Source organism: Mytilus trossulus, unplaced genomic scaffold, assembly GCF_036588685.1.
Source record: "Mytilus trossulus isolate FHL-02 unplaced genomic scaffold, PNRI_Mtr1.1.1.hap1 h1tg000164l___fragment_2___debris__unscaffolded, whole genome shotgun sequence".
Lineage (NCBI taxonomy): Eukaryota > Metazoa > Mollusca > Bivalvia > Mytilida > Mytilidae > Mytilus > Mytilus trossulus.
This window is the reverse complement of record NW_026963305.1, coordinates 167,201-183,668: the sequence shown is the minus strand read 5'-3', so window position 1 is coordinate 183,668 and position 16,468 is coordinate 167,201. Positions and strand designations below refer to the sequence as shown.

The 16,468-nt window shown below is 31.4% G+C and overlaps 1 protein-coding gene across 2 annotated transcripts; it reads right to left on the bottom strand.

Moving 5' to 3' along the window:
• Positions 1-2,963: 2,963 nt before the first annotated feature.
• LOC134700579 (beta-1,3-galactosyltransferase 5-like) lies at positions 2,964-15,305 on the bottom strand. Of its 2 annotated transcripts, XM_063561960.1 has the most exons (3): positions 15,170-15,305; positions 5,948-6,139; positions 2,964-4,198 (listed from the first exon to the last, which is right to left on the bottom strand). In XM_063561960.1, exon 3 carries the CDS (start codon positions 4,168-4,170, stop codon positions 3,094-3,096), a length of 1,077 nt encoding a protein of 358 aa, XP_063418030.1. In that variant the 5' UTR covers positions 4,171-4,198; positions 5,948-6,139; positions 15,170-15,305; the 3' UTR covers positions 2,964-3,093. The 2 variants fall into 2 exon arrangements, with proteins under 2 accessions (XP_063418030.1, XP_063418029.1); XM_063561959.1 differs by lacking the exon at positions 5,948-6,139.
• Positions 15,306-16,468: the final 1,163 nt, after the last annotated feature.

Below are 16,468 nucleotides of genomic sequence, written 5' to 3'. Positions count from 1 at the left end.
TACCACCCAAATACAGAAGATATCAGGTAAATTTCAGTCAACAGCTTTTATGAACTAACCATTTATACAAAGAAAATTTAAAAGGTACAATAGTTTCAGTTATTGTAAATTGATTAAAATATGTTAGATAATTACTGCAGTTATATGTCATAAAGTTATCCCCACTAGCACCGGACATCCTTGAATCATCGCTTTTCACTTTTAAAGATTTAGTAATATGTATCTATAACGGATAAATGGATATTTTACTTCATTGTGAACTGGCAATGCATGATAGTTTAAAAAAACTTTTTTTAATAAATTTAACATAGGTACCAAGATACAAATTGTGTACGGCACACGTGCGTTTCGTCTTCTTGAGTAGATATAGGAAGATGTGGTGTGAGTGCCAATGAGACAACTCTCCATCCAAATAACAATTTAAAAATTAAACCATTATAGGTTAAAGTACGGCCTTCAACACGGAGCCTTGGCTCACACCGAACAACAAGCTATAAAGGGCCCCAAAATTACTAGTGTAAAACCATTCAAACGGGAAAACCAACGGTCTAATATTGAGACTTATTATTGTTAATATAATAATGAATTCATTCTACTGACTGTATTAAACAAAAAATCAATGAAGGTTTGTGTGGGGCAACAGAAAAAAATCATCAAAGCAAATACACTTCAAAATCTGTTTTGTAAATGTTATGAATGATATAGAGGAGAACTTTAAACAATTACGATGAAGAGGTTAAAAATATTTATGAATTCAATAAATATACAATAACTTGTGGTTCATAAATATTAACATGCTCAATGTCACTATCTGATTAATCGATTGACTTTCTTCCTGAACGGCCCATGGAAATTACGTACCCTTTCATGAGCATAACAGCTAGTTAGAAGCTATTAAACAAAGCTTCTACAGGAGTTGAACACGGACAAAGTCCGTTCCTTGTAGTTATTGAATTTCGGCTGAAAAAATCCATTACGGACTTATTTTGGCCAGATTCTGTATCACCATTGACTAAATTATCAATTGCAGAACAAATATAGATATCTAAGGTACCATGATTATAATTTGGTACGCCAGACGCGCGTTTCGTCTCCATAAGACTCATCAATGACCCGCAAATCAAAATAGTTTAACATCTAAACAAGTAAAAAGATGAAGAGCATTGATGATCCAAATTTACAAAACGGCTAAGGTAATCTATAATGAATATGTTATTCGCATTGTTAATATTGAACTGAAAAATAACTAACCATGTTTCCTGATTCTTAAACACAAGACGTAATGTCAATATATTTCCTGATTCCTTTATACACTACACAATGTAAATGTCTGTAAAACTGTGATTTTTTTTCACAGGATACTTTTCCAAATTATATACATTTCTTTAATGCCACATGATGTTCTTTTTTGATAGATTATATTTTATAGATAATGTTAAAGGACCATGCTGTAAAAGAAAGGCAACAAATACAAAGAGACAAAAGTCGAAAATAAATTAAAAACGTTATGACTGAAAATAAAAAAAAAGATCAAGAGACCAAAAGACAAACAAAAAAACATAACAATCAAAAGAGAAAACTAATGACTGAGCAAGACAAACTTCACATAAAACCGGAGGCAACTGATGTATGGCACCTTTTGAATTGTAACAAATCCGACATATATGTTATCTCTTCAAGAATGCACTACAGAATCAAGGAATAACTTTGTCTGAACACTTGTATCATTGATTACCGAAAACAGAGATATTAGTGAATTATGTATTAATTAAATTTTGAAATCTGAATTATAGTATAAAGAATAAAAATTGTCGTCAGCCAAATATTGACAGTAATATCATTTATTAAGTTAACTACTTCAGTCTGTTTTAAAATAGCGTTTCGCTATCTTATATCCCGCAGTCCTTGATCTGGAACGTTTGTTATAGGGAATAAGATATGATATCTGATAGTTTTATGTAGATGTGATTAATATGTAACATATTCCTGTGATATTTTCTTTATTCTCAGATTCGTAGACAATAGGTGTATAAGCAATCTGTATATCAACATCAAACGTAAATAAAAGGAAAATGTAGAATGTTAATAGTCGTTGAGTAACAGGCAGCGTGAACTTTAAACAGAAACTGTAAACAATATGAAGCTATAAAGCCAGGAACAAGGGCAAACCGACGAAAGTCAATGATGGAAACATACTTCAACTTACTCTGGTGTTGAAAAAAAACAAACGAAAGAATTATACTTTGGTACGTCAGAAGCAAGGTTTGTCTACTAAAGAATCAAACCACTAACAAAAATGTAGGGAATTGATAGCCAAACCCTTTGGAATTTATGAATTTGAAAGTCCCTTTGACATCCTTCGCCATTCTTTTTCAAAATGTTTTGCAAAATGTGCCATCCGTCATCATCATTTAACGTTTTCAAATTATGAGTGTTTGTAATAAAGGATGTATGATAAGTTTCTTTAGTGAACAAAAATACAAATTTTAATTATATATTGGACTTGACAGCCAGTCAGTTTAATGAATCCTACTTCATACAGTTTTTTTTCTTGTTGAGTTTCTGATATATAATTTCCTAGCTCACCCTTGGGTTTTGGTAGGACTAAGGTTGCTCACTTGTTTTTTTGCGTGTTTTGATTGTATTTTCTTAAATTTTCGGTTTTTTTTTGCCATGACATTGTCAGTTTGTTTTCGGATTATGAGTTACCTTTTGGTATCTTCCCCTCTTTTATACTTGAAATTGTAGAAGCTTCAAATATAAAATCAGATTTGACTGATTAAGTAGACGTACGTTTTCTACGGCAGAACTTATAGTAGTCAAATATATCAATTAATATTTAATGAATTTTGTTTTAAGCACTCGTGTTTACTTCTCTTTTATCAGAAGCACCAATTATCTAAAGAGTATAAAATATTATAGATACCATATGTCCCTTAATGGGAAATGAACAAGAAAAAAGAAAGCATACTTCTGTTTAATTTCATGTGCAATAAAAGTGAATTTATGTTTAGTTTAAATATAAAAATGTAAAAAATAGTTGAATATTTCCTCTTCCAAATATTACATACACTATACCCTATGTTTGTGTTATTATTTTTTATCTTTTGGTGCACACAGGGTTTCCCACATCCGTCGCATTCTGTTGACTGCCACCTGATGGACAGTAACTAACACGTTATATTCATTACGACAAAGTCCAAATGTTCTCATAAACCCATCAATATAATGCAATTTCAATCCAAGTTGTTTAATACATAGGGAAACATACACATCTTCCAGATGAAAAAACGGAACATTTTTCGATATTTTTACTATTTTGGTGACAACATTCAGACTGGTGACGTATCCAGTACCGGAACAAAACCCGGGATAGGTTTTTTGTGGATAACTTTTAAGAGAAGCATACCATTTAGATCGTGTATTTCTTATAGGACGTGCACTTTGCCTACAGTTTCCGCCAACTGCAGTCTGTAATACTTTGGAGTTTTCCTTAATGGCTCGAGTTAGTCCAGGAATATGAACGAACATATCGTCATCTGTTTTCATAACGAACTGTGCGCTTTTGCAGTGTTGTGTTGCCCACTGATAACCCATCAATGTTTTATAAGTTAGATTATTGTATGCGTCCTTAAAGTTTCCAAAAATAATATCCTTTGTTTGTAAGTTTTCTTTCTCTAATTCCTTAGTCATTGGCGATTCTCCAAGTAGAAATACATATCTGATGTTTCCGTTGTTCTTTTTAGCATACGTCAACCAAGTGTCTCTTATAGCGTTTCGACTCACCTTATTTTGCGGAGATGACGTTATCATTATAAGTATGTTGATAGAAACGTTATCTGTTTTACAAATACCTTCATTATTTATCAGAAATTTAAACTGTTTTGAAAAGCATCCATCACATGTGTATGGCTTCTCTGTTGGTTTTACTTTAACATGATTATTGTTGACATGTGAACGAGTTGTCAACGTTTTGAACTGTATGGTAACATTTGTCCAACCACCTGCGGCATCATCTATCAACCATGTTGTTTTCTTCAAAAGAATAAATGATTCTTGTTTTGTGTACCAAATCAAGGGAAAACAAATACTGAGTAAAATCGTTACTAAAATTAATCGTAAAATAGCCCTTTTCCCTATTTTCCATTTTTCCCAATCTACTTCAAACATAAAGACTGGTTTTCACTCGGACATTCACCTGGAATACAAGTAGAGCGATGAAATAGTAATATATATGTACCTTCAGATATGAAATAAACCTATCATAGTCATCAGGATTGAATTTTGTTCGCCAAATTCGAATTTCGTCTAATCTGATTATGATTGTGTCCCATGAAATCGGATGCATGGGTTAACGATATTGTTGAGAAAAGTTGTGATCCATTCGTTGCATTTATTGAACTTCCCTTTTGTATTTACTTTACAAATCCGTATTGGTTGTATCACTTTTACCCAATATATTTGAAGTGCCTTTTTCTAAAAATATATTCATGCGGTTTTTGATCTAAAAAAATGTATACATTATCTAATAACGCTTAATAGTTTTGCAAATAATCATGTCTATGACAACCAGGTGAAAGATGCAAAATAGAGAACGAAAGTTTAATACAAACAAACATCGCCATGTTATATGCTGGTTAGCCAAATAACAGTAAACAAAGCAAATCATTGATTACTCAACACTAAACCCAACAAACAAAACCAAAACAAACCCAGTTTGTGTTCACAGGTGTTTTTAAAAAGGTAAGCATATTCTTATTGATATTAGAGTCAAGGAAAGATAGGAAGATCCTGATCCACATACTACACCCATTGTGTTGCTCGTTGATGTCAAATTTGAGGAAAAAATAGGTATTATGATTAGCACATTCAATTGGATTGGAACATATCCATCGTTATCTGTAAAACCGATATATCATAACGTTCAACTAACTGGAATTTTACATATGATGAATTTAACGCTTTAACTATGAAACCTTCTTTTAATAACGTTATTGTAGTGTAATATAATCCCTTATGTCAAATTGATGATAGGAAACACAGATTCAGAATAGCATATCAAGACCTTCATATCACTTAAAAAGACGAATTGTAATCTAAAACTCTCATCACTAGAAAAACAACTGCTGTATACGATAAGTTTGATTTTAACATGCCTAACATCATTTGAAAAATTCTGCAACTCAAAAACGTTAAGTTTTATTCAAGTTTAGTCAATATAAAGATACTTTCTGAACGTAAATTTAGTTCTTATAGTACTTTTGTCTTGCAGGCATGTCAAATATGAAAAATGTTTTTTGCTATGTTGTTGGGTATGTGTATTTGTTTTTTTTGTAGTACTGTCACATCCTTATATTTTGCTAGGAAAAAGGACTTACATATAGTTTTAATCCCGACAAATTATTGTTGTAATCACCCATTGTAGTTAAGTCTGAAAAGTTATTTGTATCTCTTCGTTAAGAGACAAAGAAAAATAGACAAAAAATAGTTCAGAAGACACAATATAGAAAACGAAAGTTAACGACGAAGATGGACGATGACATCTCAAATACAGCATTTGGAATAGAGGATAATAAATAGCCAAAATATGATTTTGTGACGTCCTTTCAACCATTTTGAGAACAAATTGATGCTAAGTAATGAGGACATTGTGGATTACTCTCAACGTAGATTTATCGAATGAGCGTCATTCTTTTCATGCACTAATTTTTGTTTTTTTAAAATGAATTATTTCAGCAGTCAATTCATCTACTCTATTTGAGATAGATCTTTTTTACTAGAAATTATTCAGAGAGAGCCTTTTAATTCTGCTTAACTAGGTCAATGATTCTATTATTACTAAAATAGCAAAAATTATCCCATCGTTTTCCAATCGCCTTTTTTTTGTTTCTTATTTCTCAACTAGTTTCGACATAAAGTATTGATAATGATTTTTTAATATACTCACCATTCAGAACCACTTCTAATAGATCCTTTCTTGTTGGTCGTTTAAGATGCTTTTAAATCGATCTTTCTCTGTATTATATATTTTGTGACACTTTATGTCAATAATAGGTAACATTACCTGCTAGATATTTTAATTGATTTTTGCCAATCAGAAATTGTGTGTTGATATTGTCTCTCTTTCATGCAAAATACTCTGAAGGGAGACAGAATACGTATCATTATTTCAAAAGTAACTTTCTATTCTGCTCTGATATTGCGTTTTCAAAATAATTTTTCAGGTGACGGAAAAATAGATATCGCAAAAAAGACATTGTTTAACTTTAGTTCAGTTTTTCTGTGTGCAGTCAAATCAAACTTATGAGCTAAGCTATGCAACATATTTACCAAATGTGTAATGTTTCTTTGAATTGTTACAGTTTTAGTTCAACTAGCTAAGAAGAATGATATCCTATACATTTCATGTTATTGAATTCTTAATTGCCAGTTCAGACGTTACAGTAAATGGGATTTCTAAAAATTGTTAAAACAAGAGGGACGACAGATTCCAGAGAGACAGTCAAATTCATAGATATAATTATAGAAACCTCATATATTTCAACCTTCCGGTGCCTCTTCTTTTTAAAGAAATATTCATGCGTTTCTTGATTTTCAAATATTGGATAAATTATCTAAAAACTTTGAATGTTAATGCAAATAAACATGTCTTTGACAACCAGGCGAAAATTGCAACATAAACAAAAGTTCAAGACAAACAAACATCGCCATGTTAAACGCTGATTAGACAAAGAAAGTAAACAAAGCGAATCATTGATTACTCAAGACTGGGCAACACGAAACCCACCAAAATAACATAAAAAAACAGCTGGCGTTAACCGGCAAATTAAAAGGATATGCAGATTCTGATTGATTATAGAGTCGCAGAAAGATAATCAGATCCTGATCCACATATTACACCCGTTGGAATTGGAACATATAAATCGTCATCTATAAAGCAGATATTTCATAACATTCAACCATCTCGAACTGTAGATATGATGAATAAAACGTTTCAACTTGGAAACCTTCTTTGAATAACTTTATTGCAATCTATATATGATCCGTAATGTAGAATCCATTATAGGTAACAATGTTTTAGAATATAATATCAAGTAATCCATAACACTTCTAACGATGCGTGAACAAAACAGACATAATAGGTAAATTTGTCAAAATAGGGGCACGTCAGTCATCACCGTGTCACAATCACAATTAGAACAAAAACAAACAAATATAAACAAATACAAACAGATACAAATATAAAGAAACATAAACAAACAAAGTCTGAAACGTTAAGTTCTATTTGAGTTTAGGCAATATTGAGATACTTTTTTAATGTGAATCTAGTTTTTATATTACATTTGTCGTGCAGCCATGTCATAATGTGAATAGGTTTGTTGCTGGGTGTGAGCACTTACATATAGGGTTAATTCGGATAAATCATGGTTGTTATCACCCCTATTAAATGTAGTTTAGTCTCTTTCAAAGTGTACTGGAATTTTATTAGAATAAAATATTAAAAGTTTCAGTCAATAGTCAGATAAACTCTTTTTAGTAAATAAACTCATCATAGATACCAAGACGAAATTTTATATATACGCCAGACGCGCGTAACGTCTACAAAAGACTCATCAGTGACGCTCGAATCCAAAAAAGTTTTAAAAAAGTCAAATTAAGTACAAAGTTGAAGAGCATTAAGATCCAAAATTCCTAAAAATGTTGCAAAATACAGCTAAGGTTATCTTTGCCTGAGGTAGAAAAGCCTTAGTATTTCCAAAAATTCAAAGTAAATTTAAATGTCAATGTTTAAATAATTCGCTTGCAGTCACTTCAATACTCTTCAACAGCTGTATGTTATTTATGTATATAGGTCAATAACGAACCGATGAACATTTTAAACAGAACCTTAACAAATATTTATTTATAAATAAAAGATGTTAACATTAAATTAGATTTTTTGAAAATAAAATAACGCCCCATTCATTTGACACTGTAAACTTTTTAAAATGATTATATTAGCAGTTGCAATTTTCAGTTCAAAATTTAAATAGTGATTTCATATTTATTGATTACTTTTGATTATATTGAAAGCTAAAATACAAATTTCTATTTCTTATTTCTCAACCAGTTTTAACATAAAGTATTGATAATTTTTTTTTAAATACTTACCATTCAGAACCACTTCTTATAGATCCACCCTTGCTGGTCGTTTAGGATACTTTTTAAATCGATCTTTCTCTATATAATATATTTTGTGACACTTATGTCAATAAAAGGTAGCATTACCTGCTAGAAATTTTAATTGTCTGGTAATGTTTCTTTTATATGTTAGAGTTTTAGTTCAACTAACTAAGAAGAATGATACCCTATACATTTCAAAAATTCTAACGTTCAGACGTTACAGTATTTGGATTTTCTAAAAATTGTAAAAAAAAAAGAGGGACACAATATGCCAAAGTGACAATCAAACTCATAGAATGGGAATAAAAAGACAAACAGATAAATAACAGTAACATGAGTAAGCAAGACAGAACATAGAAAACTAAAGACAAAGCAACACGAAATATGCTTTGCTGCTCAGACAAGGCTATGAAACTGAAGGTATCAAAATATCCAATTGAGCTTATCTATCGGACTGATTGTACTGAACACGCAACAATCAATCAATTCATTGAACTGGTCAATCTAGAGGGATACAATTTGTTTGTACATGCAATGCAAATGCATCCTTAATGGATTTTGTTTGTCAACTCTGCAATCCGTCTAAACATTCAATTTTTGATGTTTTGTATGCGACATTTGAATTTGAATTTGACCGTTTTTTCACCAATCTAACTATTTGAAATTTGTTTTAAGTTCTCTTTTTTTTTACACATAAATTCCGGCGTTTTGCATTTGCGCCGATCTCCATTTCATTTGCGCCGATTTTTTCTTTCATTTGCGCCGATTTTTCTTTTCATTTGCGCCGATTTTTTTACAGGTAAATAACAGGTAAATTACAGGTGAAATTATATAAGAAGATGTGGTATGAGTGCCAATGAGACAACTCTCCATCCCAGTAATGTTATTTTCATTTATCATTAAAGGCCTCTTTCGTCAGCCAGTTGTTTTATATTTTATGAATTGTCAATCATAACATGTATATAACTGTTGTCTCCTGTTTTAAATCAAAAAGTAAAAACCTATTAAGATAAAAGCACTTTGCTTATACTAAAATGACGAATTAAAAATATATGTACAGCATTCAAATCCATAAAAACGGAATACATTCAAATCATAAATCCGAGTATGTATAGTAGGCAACACATCTAACATATTCCTTTCTTATGATTTCGTCTCTTCTACATTTGGTGTAATTGTCAATAAAGAAGGCCATCTTTTCTTTGTCTGGCATACGTACTGGTTGTGGCATTTCTAGAGTTCGCATTTTCTCACAAGGGAGCTATTAAACCAAGAGTTCCACATTCGTTAATTTTATGGACGCCATTACGAATTGGTTGACCGTTATGGAATGTGTACTTGTACGTTGTCTACGAATGTATGAAATTTGTCATCAGAAGGAGCGGAGCGTCAGACAATGTCAAACGTGAAGAAGTCATCGATTTCATTTAGGGAAAGGAATGGTAACCCGAAACATTGGGATAGCCATTTACCAATTGCAATGTCACTTGATTTGTCTTTATACTATGTCCTAGGCCAATTAAAAGTATGAACTTACCTGTAAATCCAATTAGGAAAAAATATAAAATCGGCGCAAATGAAAAAATGAAATCGGCGCAAATGAAAGAATGAAAATTTTCAAAATCGGCGCAAATGTCATACGCCCATAAATTCATAATCGATTATCCTATATAAAACTTGAAAAGAATTTTAAAAATTGAAACTGAAAAATCTATGACTTGAAATGGATACATCCGTGTAACAGTATATACAATTGTCATACAATATTTCATATATAATTTTCCACGCAATGCAGATAACGATCTGTACTATTAAGTGTTGATGATTTTGTCAATATAATATTCCAATAGATTACGACAATGTGTTACGCATTTTTGCAGAAAAACAATCATTAACCTTTTTTGATTATTTGAAACGAAAGTGATAAGTTGGTTAGTAACCCTGTACTGGTAAATTTGAAATATATCAGAATTTATGCATCTTTCATTGTGCAGAATACTAAATATATGGTAGAAATATGTTTAAGGGGCTTAATGTAATGGTTTCTCTTAGGAAATACATGAAGTGTATGGTATATTTTAGTTAGTACTTGAAGTTTAAAAAAAACATATTTTTTACTGAACTGCAAACGAAAATTAATTAATAAGTAATTGCAATGACTGTTTATAGTATACTATATTCTATTCATTCGTTTGATGTGTTTGAGCTTTTGATATTGCCATTAGATTAAGGACTTTTCGTTAAAATTTTCCCCGGATTTGACTTTTTGTTTTTTTTTAACTTTTTATTTTTTGTTTTCATTTTAATGTTATATTTAACTGTGCCATTAAAGTGCGAGGTTTGGCATGCCTTAAAACCAGGTTTAACCCACCACTTTTATTTCCCTTTAAAAGTGTCCTGTACCAAGTCAGGAAGATGGCCATTGTTATAATATTGTTCGTTTCTGTGTGTGTGTTGCATTTTTACGTTGAGTCGTTTCTGTTTTCTCTTATTTTTGAGATAAGACGTGGCACGGTACTTGTCTATCCCATATTCATGTATTTGGTTTTGATGTTATATTTGTTATTCTCGTGGTGTATTGTCTGTTGCTTGGTCCGTTTCTGTGTGCTGTTGCGTTTCGGTGTTGTGTCGTTGTTCTCCTCTTATATTTAATGCGTTTCCCTCGGTTTTGGTTTGTTGCCCCGATTTTGTTTTTTGTCCATGGATTTATGAGTTTTGAACAGCGGTATACTACTGTTGCCTTTATTTAGATGAAAAAGTATCTATTCACTAATACTTATAGAATGTAAAATATAATTAAAGTACTTTTAACTTTAAAATATGTTTGTACATGGATATATACGATATTAAAAAGTAAAATAACATAAATATCGGTCCCCGAGGAAAATTCTAAACGTAAAGTTTCTAAGTTCATGGCATAATAAAAGGACCAAATATATCAAACAAATGAATAACAATAATTTTGACTTAGAACAGGCATTTTCTCATTAAGAAAATTGTGTATTAAATCTGGTTTTATAGCTTGTTAAACCTCTCACTTGTATGACCGTCGCATAATATTTTATTATGATAATGATTACTATGTGTGAACAAAACAAACATATATAATAAGTAAAAAAAAACGTGGTACAGCAGCAAACATCGTTTTATAATCTTAATCACTATAAAAACAAGTAAATTGTCATCATCATTTTTGTTTATAATTATTTTTTTTAATTTGCAATTTAAAGTTTCAAAGACTGATGATTTTAAAATAAACAGGATAAAGTACAATGGTTGTTTTAAAAAGACATAAAACATCTTTTTAATTAATCTTCTTAACAATCTGATAAAACAAAGTCCCTTAAGATAACAAAAAGAAACAAATAACATATATCTCCTAAATGTAGATACATTACATAGGAGTAAATTGATAAAGGTAGTCTAATGATGTCCGCCAGATTGAATTCAAGGACGATGTGCACCTATTGATTTAACTTAACCGTCTGTTCATGCAGTCTTTTAAAAGTAGTGACAAACAACACCCTGGATAAATATTTGTTTTTAGACAGGGACCGATTGAAAAAAGGACATCGTTGAAAAGATTTGAAAATAAACTGCCGAAATCAATCAAAAGAAATTACTTTCAATAAAATCAACAGTAACTGTCCATTCCTTGATTAAGATATTTCAGAAGCATTTGCCAAAAAAAACGGCTTTTCAGTCCATATGGTTTATCATTTGTTTTTTGACAATGGTGTTGTATAAGTCAAATGTGTTATTTTCTATCGTTTGAGAACGTTTTTCGTGTTTTCAATTGAAAATTTGTAGTGGGTTCACAGACACTCGTGAAATTGACAAAAGATAACATGTGTTTCAAGAAATATTCAAACAAAGCAGGTCTCATCTTAACTTTGAAATGTTTAAAATAAATACTAATTTATAAAGCAAAAGTCCTCCGCACATTAGTTTGGTAGAAAACCTATTTGTAGCAATTCTAGAAATATCTCGGGAACTTGTACTTTGCAAAGGACTAGGTGTAATACTCTGAAATTTTGTGATTCTGAAGAAACTTGAGAGTTTTAAATGCACTAATTCCTTCGGTTTTTTTTCTTTGTGTGCAGCTCATTTGTTACAAAGCAATATAGCAAACATCTCATACTTCTCGTTAATACTCAAATCAAAGTAATAGTGATGAACAAATAAGAGGATGGGGTGTTAGTGCCAATGATACAACTGCCATTCAAGTCTCAATGTATATACATAGTTAGCATTTATAGCTCAAAGTATAACCTTCAACACGGATATGTGGCTCATATCGAACATCAAGCTGTAAAGGATTCCTTCGTGTCTAGTGAAAACCAATTTTAACATAAAACCAACGGTATAATCTTTGTAAAAATGAGAAACAAGGAACATGCATGTACAAAAATGTATTCTTAAAAAACATTGTTTGATCGATAACATTTATAAAAAGATTTGTGTGTGGGTTTGACATCGTTTTTTCACAATAAGTATGGTTACCGTCGTAAAATCACTTTTGATTTTGTGCAGGCTTTATAAATTGTTGACAATAAGAAGATGAGTCACGGTTAACGAAAGGAATACGGACATAAGACATATGTGGTGAATTTCAAAAAAAAAGAAAACCGTAGAAATACAGAAAAGGAAATGACTATAAACGTATTTGTTTTCACTACAAAATCATGTTTTACGTTTGCAAAAAACTAACGCTTGAATCCCCATAGATATAAACTCAGTCGCCAAATCATATACTATATCATGTATATTTGAAAGTAAATGTGTTAAATAGAAAAGAGTATTTCAAAATATAAAATATGAACTAGAATTCCTACCATTGCGTGTCGGTGATTTTATTTATCAAAATTTAAGATGTATAGTATCATTTAGCTGAAACTTGAGACATGTTCGGTCGATTTTAGTGGTAGCATTACGTGTCAAAAAATGTTACATGACATATTGTGTTTTAATACGCACCGCTGAAACAAGTTATTACATTATAAAATAATAACATCAAAACGAGCTAGGCTATCCGTGTATACAAATTGAAGAATAATATATTTGTTCAATTATCTCATTCTTCTTTGTGTAAATAGCACCAACGTTGGAGTAAAAAATGATTATGAAAACAGAGGAAGAAAAACGATAGGTTTCCCTCTTTTCGCCAAAAAAATTGAATTAATAATTGAAGTTTTAATTATTTAAATGTATAGACTTATGCTTGAATTAAAAAAAATAGATCTTCTTAATTTCGATAAGCGCTATTTAGCCCAAAACTCAAACGACAGATTGTTATATTCTATAAGTAATCCTTTCAATTGTAATTGTAATATTTCATTGTCATTCGATATATTGTGACCATGTCAATTCTTGGTTTAAATATGTTTTCTGAAGTTCTAACTTCAGTGAGAGTCAGGCATTCGTACTGACAACATCTGCTCAGTTTTTTTTTTAAATAACATGTATTTTATCCTGAATCATTAGATTGACTATGTCAAATTCTACTAGTGAGTTAAACAGGGTATTCTTAGACATGTCTATGTCGTAATCATTGTAGAACGTTGGCATCGCAACTGGTCGTGGGTTGAACTCGTAATCAACTTCAATTTAGAAGCCAGTTGCCCAGTTACATTATCCTGTCATTCAAATTACGTATCGCCAAAACATATCCATATTACCAAGCATAGCCGAATATTTTCATTATTCCACAGTGTCCGAATAATTTCTTTGAAAAATAAACACTCAATTGGCACCTAAGGTGTCAGTAACGTTTATCGGTCAATTTATACTGCAACTATCTGATACTACAGTATTGTTTCAGTTTCTTCAAAAATTTATCGGAAGTCACCAAGACCTTGTTGATAAATATTCTGTATCAACTTAAAAAAATAATACATGATGGTCTTAAAGTATAGATTCTGCGTACCGACGTTGTTTATCATCTTATAAACGTATTAACGTATGCTTTATTACCTTTACTGTCAATTTAAAAAATAAAGATGCGGTAAGATTGCTAATGAGACAACTGTCCACAAGAGACAAAAATGACACAGATATTAAAAACTATAGATCACCGTACGGCCTTCAATAATGACCACAGCGCATAGTCTTTTTTATGTGATATCCATTTGATGTGGCTCTGTATTTATACGTCCCGTCATACTTTGAACGACTAAATTATTGGCTACCTTCCTGTGTGACTACAAACGCACGGTTATATGTCAGAGCTATGTTAATCTAACCATATGTCTGTCAAGGTTATGATTCGGCCTCATTACTTTCAATACTTTATGGGTGGATTTTATAGATAAATAAAAACGTATATTGAAAAAAATCGTAGGTTGTTAAATTTGATGTATGCCTTTTAGTGCTTCTTTGTTACATTTGTTTGATTTTATAAGGATACATATGACAACACAGTGCTAAACGCTGTACCCATATTTTGACGTTTTTTCCTTTTGTGTCTGTTTGTTTTGTTCACGCATCGTTGTCATTATAATTGAATTGATACGACTGTCATACTAGTGAGAGGTTTAACTAGATATAAAACCATTTTCAATCCATCATTTTCTACATAAGAAAAATGCCTGTATCATGTCAATAATATGACAGTTGTTATCCATTCGTATGCTGTGTTTGAGCTTTTGATTTTGCCATTTAATTAGAAACTTTCCATTTTGAATTTTCTGTGGAGTTCAGTGTGTTTGTGCTTTTACTTTTATTTACTTAATCACATGTCAAATTCAAAAGCATAAACACATCAAACGAACGGACAAAAACTGTCATAAACCTGACTTGGTACAGGAGTTGGAGTCTACTAATTGTTAATTCTTTTATTTTCAGCCAGTACTTTATTCAGGAACTTCATGCAAGCACTAAAAAGATATTAACTGTACATCATTTGTAATATAAATAACTACATGTATTCAAAATGTCAATTTATGAAAGAATCTTCAAATGTACCGAAGATTGCTATTCCATGTCTGTTTGGTATTATAACACTTACCTATAATATGCCTTTAGCAATTTAAGGCTTTGTCCAAACAATAATTGATTGTGCTTCGAATTAAAATATATGTCAAACCTCACTGAGAAAAATGGTGATTATGTCATATGATAGTTTCATAACAAACTGAATTAAACAAAAGAATCGCACACATTTTATTTAATTCAAAATTACCTTGCCCTGGTGTGTATTCTATAGACACATATGTGATGTATATTTAAAATAACGTCGTAGTTTATTGGCCTTTTAACTTTTTTGTAAGATCGTCAATTGTTAGCCTTTGTTGAAAAGTTTGACAAAAACATACCTTACAAACTTTGGAAAAAGAACTATTTTTCAGAAAACAGATGAAGGTCTTTTCTACTACCATGCTCATAGTTATTGATTTAAATGATCTACTATAAAATTGAGAAAGGAAATGGTGAATGTGTCAAAGCGACAACCATCCGACCATAGAGCAGACGACAGCCGAAGGCCTCCAATGGGTCTTCAATGTGACGAGAATTCCCGCACCCGTAGGTGTCCTTCAGCTGAAAAACATACATACCAGTACAGTGATAATGGACGTCATACTAGACTCCCAACTATACAAAGAAATAACCTTGTTTCTCATGGAAGTTTTTTTTGTAGACGACGTCTGGCATTTACACTTCATCTAATAATGATGTGTATATGTCAAACCTGGTAGACCAGTTTTATACGCAAACGGCCAGGCAACTAATGAATCTCATAATTAGTAGACTTTCATTTAAGACCTCATATAGAAAATCTCCTTTCTCACATACAAGACACCACAGATTACATTTCGAAAAAAGAAAACCGCGAACCGGCTTCCTCTGGAAAATCCCATTGTCACCTCATTGTATAGCAACTTTTCCTTCTGATGACGGAATACGATCGTGTAAGGAAACATGTGACTCGCACAACACTTTTGAACCGCCTTCTGAATATTTAGTCAAGCTGCTAACTCTGGTTATGCAATGCAACAATTTTACTTTTAATGGTGAACATGGTTTTCAGATAATCGGGACAGCTATGCGGACAAATACGCCAATGTGTCCATGGGGAAAGAAGGGGAGCAAATTATCTATAATACTAAAATTACGAGGTCCAATTTGTCAGCCATCATCACGTGAAAACGACGAATCAAAGAATTCAACTTTATATATAACTAATATAGTGAAAAGGTGTAGATTGAAAATTACACCACTCCAGGCCCCTTTCGTTTTCCACGTAATTTATATTGCCAATAATTAAGAAGTTCCTGGTCGAGTCCGATACCGATACCGATACCAATAG

What these genes read in the sequence shown, in the direction of transcription:
- LOC134700579 (XM_063561960.1), bottom strand. Translation starts at nt 4,170, where the DNA reads ATGTTTGAAGTAGATTGGGAAAAATGGAAAATAGGGAAAAGGGCTATT.